Source organism: Dipteris shenzhenensis, chromosome 7 (genome assembly GCF_047967505.1).
Source record: "Dipteris shenzhenensis isolate YYH24624 ecotype China chromosome 7, Dip_SZ_1.0, whole genome shotgun sequence".
In the NCBI taxonomy this organism is placed as follows: Eukaryota; Viridiplantae; Streptophyta; class Polypodiopsida; order Gleicheniales; family Dipteridaceae; genus Dipteris; species Dipteris shenzhenensis.
In genome coordinates this window covers 55,639,382-55,650,162 of record NC_141602.1, presented here as the reverse complement: position 1 = coordinate 55,650,162, position 10,781 = coordinate 55,639,382, and the positions used below count along the sequence as shown (strand labels likewise).

The window sequence follows — 10,781 nt, the reverse complement described above, 5'->3', positions numbered from 1 at the left end:
TTTCTATCCCCTCCTCCATCCCCTTTGATTCCTCCCATCTCTTCTGTGAAGCCACCAACAATACCCGTTTCATCCTCTCCTCCATCTTCCTCTCCAACGGTAACTTCTACCTCAACTGCCAGATGCTCAACAAACCTAGCAAATTCCACATATCCATCACCATCTCCACCCCCTTCCACCCTACCGTTCCCATCTAGATCACCAATTGTGACTGCCCCATTCCTTCTCCCTATCCTACCATTGGGCTTTCAAGCTCTTTGACTCCTCTTTGTCCCCCTTTCCCTCTTGATCCAAGGTAGAGAAACTTCTCGATGGTTATGGGCTTGTTCCTACAACTTCAACTCCATCCTCCGTAGTGGTGACTCATGTGACATCCCTGAAGTTCTTATGTAGTTCTACTCAGCTCACAATTGTCTCCATCTCAAGCTTCTAAAAGTATCAGGCTGAGCAGCCACTGTCATTGCTAATTCCAATGCCAATTTTGTCACTGTATCCCTGAGGGAGCTTCTCTCTGATTATGTTTGGGATCCTTTACTTCCTTTGCCTTCTTGCCCCTCTGGTGAGGAGGATGCCATAGCATTACCAAATGATCATCTCAGAGCCTCAATTAACTCCACCTTGAGATTTGATCCATAGGGTGATGTCATCCTCCATACCCTTAGGGTACACCCATCTAGAATAGTGATACCATCAATGCCATCGGCATCACCCTCACTTCGTGCTGCATGCCTAGTCCCATTTGCATCAACTTGGACCGCAATTTGGTGGGTAATCTATCTACTGGAGCTTCAAATTTCCACCCTCTCATATGGATGCTATCTTTGCCCCGTAACATCTCCGTGAGAGATGATTCCAACATTTCACCAAAGAAAATGAGAGAGATGGAAAGGCATTGCTGCTAGATAAGGCCATCAGAAAGTATTGAAAGCCTGCCAAATTTAGAGGGGATAACTCAAGATCTAGAATAACCTTGAACACAGCATACGATTCCATTTGCCAAATTGATGAAAAGGATGGATCTATAAAAAATTATCTTGGAAGGTGGTTTGTTGGGAAACTAGTGAAGATTTGGAAAAACATAATGACTTTACACAATCGATCATGGAGGTGGAATCATCAGAAGGAGCACAATGGAGATTAATCCCCCAATATGTAGAAACTACTATGGATACTGCACTTCCCCTCCTCCTCCAAAAGTTAAAAGAATGGCCGGAAGTATAAAAAATTACCTTGGAAATTTGATGAGCTATATTCAAACAGAATCACTCATCACCAGCTTCCTCATGGAGATTTCTAAAGCAAAACCTGATCAATGATAGAAAGATCCAGTGAAAGAGAGAGTTATTGTGAACAATCCTATTAGTTGTTCAATGACAGGAAGATCCACTGAAGCAAAATGCGGAGATTTCTTGGCAAAGTGATCAAGGCATTATCACTGGTAGATTTTCATGTCTGGTGATCAAGGAAAGCATCGAGGGTAGCTATCGTTGAAGTCAGAACTGCTCGTGAGCTTCCTAGTGGATTATGTGGATAGTCTCTCCGATCCAGCAAGATTAGACTTGATCCAGTAAAAGCCGCTCGATGAAAGACAGATCATGTCAATGACAAAACGATCGAGATGATGAAATTTTGCAAGCTTGATAATGATAGAAATTTGAGCATGACTTTGCTTCATTGCTTTCTTGGAGTCTTGGTTGGGCATTATCCTTGTAATCGAAGAGGAGGTGGATCCTTCTTCTTTCTTGTAACCGAAGGGGAGAGAGCAAAGGGGAGGCAGTAGTGGAGAGTAGCTGAGACCTAGCTACATTTCTAAGGTGCCACATGGCATAGCTATTTGATTGTCATGTAGCACCTCAAGAATTAAGTACAAATACAGATATAGACATAAGAAGTGTGTCTTCTATTATTGTTAGGGCATATAATTTTCAAGAACACATAGTCAAAGATACATGCAATTAATAAAATGAAGGAGCCAATGCTACCTTTAAGTAAGGTTTCTTTCTTGGGCAGTCTATAAACCCCTTGGCCATTGAAGACTGTCGAGGACATTTTTTGGCTACCCACATGTTAGGTAGCTTTGGGGTACCCGTTGCAAGTGTGTAGCCACCCTAAGGGTGGTTTCACACCATGCACCCAAACACCCTCCAAAATTGGAGAGGAGGGTATTCCTCGTACATGGCCCAATGCACTTATAGGGCTTGTTTTTCCCAAGTTGTTTTGGACTCTCCAGAGGCTACAAACACCGTGCTCCAAGACTGTTTTCTATACCCAGGACACAGGCAGATTTTCTTTAGTGCCCTCTCTTTAGGCTTCGACCTTGTAGAGGAGGATAGAAGGTGCTTTTGCTTTTCATCAGGTTTCTCAGGATAGCCTAGGTATACCATTTCCTTCTTCATGTGATTGAGGAGCACTTCAGTATGGTCATTGAGATCCCCCCCTCCCTGGGTTGCCCTTGATAGCTCTAGAGGAAACCAAGTTTGATGGGGTTCCTAGAGTTAGGATCCTTACAAAGTATCCTACAATTCAAATAATCATATCTTGCTTTAGTGCCCGGATGGATCTTTCTTTTGATAGAGTGGAGGTTGTAGGTAGACAGGACCAGTGCTTTTACCAAGAATTGCCTCAGGAAGAAGAGGAGGCCCAAAAACACTTCTGGTACAGTAGCTCCCCTTTGACCTTGACAGGGGGTGGGATAGATCATGTGCTTACTCCCCGACCTTGGTAGGGTGGTAGTACTGCTCCTCCATGATAGAGTGCCCCTTCGGTACCACCGCGTCCTCCCTCCAATGCCTCACATCCCCCATTGGCACTTGTAGCACTTTGATGGATTTTGGTTTGTACACAACCTCCAGACCTATTAGTTCAAGAGGCCGCCTTCCTTGAATCCACCTCCTTAGGAGCCTTGGAGTCTCCCATTCTAGTTGTTCCTAGTGTTGCACCTCATGTAGTCCAGGATGCTTCAGCTACAGTTGCAACCCCAGTTGCAGCTTCTCCCTCAGACCCAATGGTTGTCCCTCTCCCTGTCCCAGTGGTAGGTCATTCCAATGACCAAGCATTCACAGCTTCAAATAGAAGAAGAGGCAAAGGTAGATCATTCCAACGAAGTGGTGATCATTAACAACAAAATCAGCATCAAAGTCAGAATCAGCATCAGCATCATCCTCAACAACATTAGAATACAAAAAGGAAATTATTCCAACCGAGGAAGATTCCAAGGACGAGGGAATGCATCCACCAACGTGTCAAACATTCAACACAACTATTGTCATAAGTTTGGACATTATGAAAGAGATTGCCACAAGAAGCAATACGACCAAGGCGGTCAATCCAGGAGCAATCGAGGAGATTCCCACAGAAGAGAAAATCGTCGTGGTGGACATTCTAGTCACAGTCATTATACAAATGAACATGGGAATATGTTTCTTGCAAACGAGCAAATGTAAAAAACTGATACAGTGTATCTAGACAAGTGTATCTAGACATTGATTGCAATTCAAAAGAGGATTTCAACTATCAAGTCGACCAAGCAGATCAAGATCCTTGGTACATTGACAGTGGTGCATCATCTCATATGACAAAGCATCAAGAATGGTTCACAGATATAAAACCATTAGAAGTTCAGAAGAATGTCATCTACACGACAGATAATACATCGAATCCAGTTCAAGGGACATGCATTATCCCTATGACCAATTTCACTAGTACGAAAGGATTGGTAAAAGATGTACTCTATGTTCCAAACCTCAGCAAGAACCTCTTGTCATAGTAGGTCAAATGACGGAACACAACTACCGAGTCATCTTCAACGAAGACGAATACACTATCAGAGACTGATCCACAGGATCTTAGCTAGTAGAAAAAGGAGTTAAGGAAGGACTCTTGTTCATAATGCTAGCTACAGTACCAGATTTGCATGCCATGTCAGCTCAACCGCAATAGATGCCACTATCCACAAAATGACACAAGAGATATGGACATGTCAATTTCAAAAGCTTAATAGAGCTCAGGAATCAAAACTTGGCAATTGACATTCCAAAGCTACAATTTCTTGGAAAAGTTTGTGAAGCATACTGCTTCGGTAAACAAAAGCGAACCAACTTTAGTAGAAGTACCTTTCAAGCTAGAGGTATTATTGATTTGATTCGTACAAATATATGGGATTATGCCCAAACCCCTAGCATCAATGGTTCATTTTACTACTTGACTTTCATCAACGACTACAACAGATATTGTTAGGTCTACTTTTTAAAAGAGAAACCTGAAATCTTTTCCAAATTTCAAGAATTCAAAGCCATGGTAGAAACCAGACAGATAGAAAGATCAAAGTCATGATATTAGATAGAGGAGGTGAATACATGTCTTCAGCATTCATAAACTTTTGCAAAAGTCACGGCATTCAAAGACAATTCACTTATGCAGATACTCCTCAACAGAATGCAAGAGCTGAAAGAAAGAATGGTACTTTAGCAGACAGTGCTAGAGAAATGCTTAGTAAGAAGCTACTACAAACTACTTGCTTAATCAGCTTCTGACTGAACTGATATAGGGTATGACATCTTATGAAGCATTCACTGGATACAAGCCACACATTGGGCATCTCTTCATGTTTGGTTGCATAGCATATGCCCACATACATGACGACCATCACAGAAAATTGGATGCAAAGTCGTAAATGCATCATGGTTGGCTACAAAGAAGGCAGCAAAGCATACAAGTTGTATGATCCCATCAACCACAAGGTCATCATCTCTAGAGATGTAATCTTTGATGAGAAATCTGAATGGAAAACCTCAAATACATAGGAGATAGATGCACCGATTACACAATCATCTACAGAAAAGATTGATGAAAAGAGCAAGAATCGCTAGAGGCACCCCAAGCAGAGCCACAGCAACTCAGTCGGTCTACTAGGAAAAGCATAATACTAGCTTTGTCAATCTTACTTTGTACAAGAATAATACTTGGAAATTATGCGACCTTCCACCAAGAAAGAAGGCTATAGCAAACAAATGGGTATACAAAGTAAAGTACAATCCAAATGGAAGTATTGAAAGATACAAAGCCAAACTAGTTGCAAAAGAATTTACACAGCAATATGGTCGAGACTATGATGAGACTTATGCTCTAGTAATAACAAAGATGGATTCCATACAATTCTTGATATCACTGGCAACACTCAGCAGATGGAATGTATATCAGTCCGATGTCAAGAATGCTTTTCTCAATGGCTACCTAAACGAGGAAGTCTACATGCAACAACTAGCAGGTTATGTTGAACCAGGAAAAGAGAATAAGGTTTGCCATCTCAAGAAGAGTCTCTACGGCTTAAAGCAAGCACCCAGAAGTTGGTACAGTAGAATCGATAAGTATTTTGTTGATTTAGGATACATGAAATCTAATGCAGATCATACTCTCTACTACAAAGTTCAAGGAAAAGATATTACTATTGTACTTTTATACAAAGATGATCTGATTGTGACCAGAAGCAATGATAGCTTTCATCAAAAGCTAAAACAAGACTTATCTACAGAGTTCAACATAAAAGATCTTGAACGTATGCACTATTGTCTTGGAATTGAGTTCTAGAGAGATTCAGACAGCCCTTTCATGAGTCAACTGAAATATCTTGACAATCTCTTGAAGAAATTTGATATGGCAGATTGCAAGATTATAGCCACTCCCAAGGAACAGAGTTTGAAACTTACTAAAGATTCAAAAAAGCCTACAATCAATGACAAGTATTACATGTAGCTCATTGGATCTCTTAATGTACATAGCACTTACACATATAGAGTACTATAAAGAAAAGGGTTAGATGCCCTAACCCTAACCTTAAAAGAGTTTATATATATTCTACATTTTCAACTAAAACTAGTGTACAATAAGTCATTTCTGGTATGCTCTCTAGTTATGCCTTTTCTCCTCATCTCCACTCTTCTCCTTTGCCCTCTTCATATTTTTGTCATGTAAGCCTCTGGTTACTCATAGTAAGCATCTAGTAAGAGACTATGTGATGGAAAAGAGAGCATTACACATTCTGTATCGAGTCAATGAGTAAAATGGAATGACTTTCAAGTAGCCTAAGATAGAGCAAAGAGGTTTGTTTATGTTTGTAATTTTATGTAAATGTTTAGTTTCAAAAGTTGTGCTTTTTAGTTAACAATTATTTATTCATTTTATCATTAATATTACAAGAAAAGATTTAAGGTGGTTGTGTTATTTATAATATTATGCTATGTTTGTGAACAAAACAAATTATGACCTTGGTTGTTCATTGCAAGAAAATCATCACATAAAAGGAAGCATTATATTATACATTCTCCGAGGAGTAAAGAAAATTTGCAATGGTGGCTCTCAAAGAACCCAAGATAAAGCAATTACTTGGCTCAATATATAAATATCTCCCATTTTTTACTAATTCAATGAGTCACATTGAATGAGATAGTCATGGTTTCATCAATGGATATTTTAAAATTTAAAAATTGTGCTTAAGATTGACGAGCACATAGTTTACTCTCCCATATGTATGTCCTTTAATTTCTCATAATTTGCAAGTTTTGTCTCAGCTCATGATATATTTACCAAATCTTTATTGAATAAGTTTGAGAGACTTATCCCTTTTGTATTTCAAGGTATAATACATTTTACTTTGTTTTCAAATGCACAAGTTCCAGATAGTTTGGGATTTTATTTTTCACATGGAATCATATTTAAGTGTTTTATTAAGTATGGACACTACAAGCACAATTCATAAGCCGATACTCATACACCAATATTTTAAGATGCACAAAATGGGAACTCTCTAAACTATCTTCACAACATAGCAAGCATAATACCCGTCCCTATGACACCTACACAATCATGGTGGTTGAAATGTGAAACACACTTTCAACTTTGTCCTTCATCCTTCTATGCTATCCTCTGCGTTCCAAAACAATGGTGTTTTAGGTCACGAATGTCACTAACAATATTGATTTCTTGAGGGGATCTAATCCTTCAAGAGACATGAAAAATAGAGATCACTAAGTGTGTTTCTTATGTAAGGTGTCACATTCAAATGCAAAAAAGAGTCGCCCATCGAAAGTATTTAATATGAGTTAATGTGCATAGTATGTAAATATAATTTCATTTGATCACAAATTCCCATGCTCAATCTAACAAAAAAAAATCCATTGCTATACAAAAGAAGACATTCGAAATAATATAACCGTGTAACTCAAGTCTAAGGCTAGTAAATTGTATAAGAATGGAGACATTAGAGCTCCTAAAGCGTCTGAATGTGATTCCAGAGCTTGTAAATTCTCAACCAGATGAATTTTGTGCTTGTAGGATAAGAATCTTTTACATAGGACAAAACATCCATCGAACACAACATAAAAAGTCTTTGAAAATGAACCATTGCTGGTTGATAGAAATACAAAAAGGTTAATAAAAGTAACACCCGCATACAAGGAGTCTAAAAACGATGCTGTCATCTGGACAGGTTACAAAGCCTGACTAGAAACAACATGCTGCAGAAGAAAGAACTAACAGTCCCATTTGTTTAAGTTTATAAAAGCATAATATCACAAACAAAACGAATTGAAATTGAAAAATTGAGATATCCCTAGTCTGTCCAGGATCTTTTAATGTATAGCAAATACTAGACTTATCCCACAACATAAAACATTGATTCATGAATGGCAATACTGGAAGTAACAAAGCTATTAATCACGGATTTGTAAAGCGTAAGGGCAGCATCACTTCACAAAGCTATACAGACCCTTAGTGACTTTAATAAGCATGATTCAAAGGCGAAAGATTGGGAAACAAGGTTGTAGGAATACGGTGAACCAAATGATAATAATCATGATGCTTCTTCCCAGTTGAGAAAAATATGACTGTTACCTCTACAGCAGCAATATATTTATGCACCTTTGCTAGTCATCCCAGATTCCAACAACCAAGAAAGGGAAACCTGATCAGACTTACAAAATGGCTACATAAGGAAAAGGGAAAGTGAAAACTGGGATAACCCTTTTCTGCCATTCCTCTTTATTGATGGTCTACATGTTCTTTCACATTCCAAGTAGACCAAAAAATTAGCAGTGATGAGTCAAAAGACAAGGAATTTCTCTAAGCACAGCTTTAAACATGAACACACTACTATACACGTGAAGTTAAGGAAGAATTTACTGCTGCATGAAGTGCTCAGGAAGGTTCTCACCTACATTGTGGCTCTGTCTGCAGCTGGAAGCCCAACGTCATTCTGCACAGCACATCAGCATGCAAACAATGTAATCTCTTAATAAGGATGTCTCTTCGTCAATATTAACTTTCATGAAAGATGTCTGAGAAACACCAGCAATTTGTACTGAGAATCATGAAAGCTACAGCATAAGAACAGTGTCTATTGCAATGATTGGTGATGAATGTTTTGTGACGAGGGGAGGGAGGAAGAGAATAGAACGTAGAAGAGAGTAAGCAGTCAGATAGAGAGAACAATTACTGCGAGGGATCTTGACTAGGGAGCATGTATGGGAGAGGGGTTGTCAAGGTAACAATGGTAGGAGTAAATTATTCAAACGATCAATACGTACAATTAAAATGATCTGCTGACTCAAGCCTGAGATGAGGCACAACACTCAAGGAACTCCTCCAGCCATCAATTCGTGAATTTTTTACATCAAGAAGTCCTTTGGACAGTGATATTGTATAGAAGGGGAGCTAGTAGGGGTTAGATCGAAAGGGGTGAATGATAAAAGATGGGGGATACTCCTGTGCAATGCTCTAGCTGCCAGGAGCTCTCACTGTTTGATACGCCTTGCAACTCGGTGTAAATGTGTCACATGCACCCCTGCTCTTGGGTGCAAGGTGACACACTGGCTACATTGACGAGTGTGTTAGAGTTCCCTAATAGGATATTTTTGTCATATGCTGTGACCCCTTTGTGAGCCCTTGTCCAGGACAGTCAGGCACAAGCTACATAGGTCAGTCTCTCAGCCTTAGGTCAAGTCAAAATATCAGTCCTTGTTCACCGGTACCCACTAGAGAACAGTAGGGTAGTGTTTCCATCTTAGCATTCTAGGTAGGTCTAGGTACAGCCTAGGATAGGAGCCCTTCTGGACCCCTCAAGGCTGGAACATATGAAGAGGAATGAGCTAGGGAAGGGCTGCCTTTATAGGCTGCCTTGCACCCCATCCTAGGGAGGCATTTATGGGGCAAATAGCCCAACCAGCAGCCCAAAACAGCTGACCCAACGGCGTTCCAGACGTTCCAGATGTCGGAATGCCATTCCCCGGTAACTATGCTCCGGATCTGTGGGTGACTGAAAGAGAGGCAACAATGTATCAAAGACATCTGAGGAATCAACAGTAGATGTATTGGTGTCCCTCGATGTGTAGATGTTTGCAAACCTTGGACTCCACATGGACGAGTTGTCTCCTTTTGCATTCCAGCTAAGGTAAAGCTGATAATGACCTTGCCTGTGCTGGGCTGATACAACCTGTATCCCTTGCTCTGTGCGCTTTAACCAATGAATATGCATTTTACAGCTTTGTCTTCAAGCTTGTGCCTCAGCTGAGATGGCACATGAGCATAAGCCAATGACCCGAACACCCGCATATGAGAAATTTCAGGTTTGCGACTTTGCCATGCCTCGTAAGGTGTGATAGCATTCAATGCCTTTGTGGGTGCCCGATTGAGCACATAGTTGGAGCACATGACAGCATCCAACCAAAACTTATTTGACAAAGACTTAAGTCCCTTTGAGCATGCACCTGCCCATTTCCATCTCTGATCGATTTTTCCTCTCTACCAGCCCGTTCTGCTGCGGGGTATAAGGCACTATACATTGATGAAATAATACCCCAAGCTGCCAAAAAATCAGAGAATTCATGGGACATGTACTCTCCCCCCCTGTCAATGCGTAGAGTAAGGAGCTTGTGCCTTGATTCATTTTCAGCCATGGCAAGCCAATGTTTGAAGCATGGGAACACATCAGATTTGGCCTTCATGCCATAGATCCAAGCAAATCTGGTGTAGTCATCCACGAAGGTAGAAAAGTAAAGGTAGCCCCTAAGAGATGCTGTCCACATCGGCCCGCACACAGCACTATGCACAAGGTGAAGCTTCATGGATGCACCAACTGTCCCATCCTTTAGAAATGAGAAACAGTGCATATTGCCCAACAGGCATCCCTCACAAACACCTTTGACCAGTGCATGCATGGGTGGGAGAGCAACCACCATGTCCTTGTTGGAATGGTTACCTCCCCATCTGTAAGCCCCCATATGAGGAGAGCATGGGGGGGGTGAACCTAGGCAGAAAAGATAAGGGAGGGGGCTGCCACATGGGCAACACCTCACAGGGAAAGGACAGCACATCAGCCTGTCAAAGGCGCCTCAAGGGCTGCCTGTATGGGCTCGAACGGGCCCCGAATAATGGCAGACAGGTGGCACAACTGTACGGCTGCATGGCGGGGGTCTATGGGCAGGCATAAGGCCTGCAAACAGGCCTGCAATAGGCGCAGGAATGGGCAAAGGCAGCAGCCTAAAAGGGGCTGCCAAAGGCCCTTATAAAGGGCTGGTCAGACCAGCCAACCAGGTCGGCCAGCAAGCAGACTGGTCAGCCAGGATGAGGCTGGCTGGTCGGTCCATTCAAAGGGGGCCTTGTGCCCTATAAATGGAGCCAAGAGTCAGCAGATTGGAGCAGCAGTAAGACCTACCTTGGGCCTATCTTCTCGAGGTGAAGGAGGTACATCATAGCCTGCAGACAAAGCTGAGAAAAGATAACCTTGCCTC

General features: G+C 41.3%; 1 protein-coding gene across 3 annotated transcripts in view; it reads right to left on the bottom strand.

The window, feature by feature from the left end:
• Positions 1-7,672: 7,672 nt before the first annotated feature.
• LOC147900534 (uncharacterized) overlaps positions 7,673-10,781 on the bottom strand; it is a 46,039-nt gene continuing 42,930 nt past the window's right edge. The window contains exons 5-6 of one of the 3 annotated variants that reach the window (XM_087376929.1): positions 8,207-8,248; positions 7,673-8,054 (exon numbers count right to left, since the gene is read on the bottom strand). In XM_087376929.1, coding sequence (XP_087233055.1) covers positions 8,207-8,248 — 42 coding nt within the window. In that variant the 3' untranslated portion in view covers positions 7,673-8,054. Of the gene's footprint in view, positions 8,249-10,781 lie in introns of all 3 variants that reach the window. The other 2 variants (XM_087376930.1, XM_087376931.1) reach the window with 2 other exon arrangements.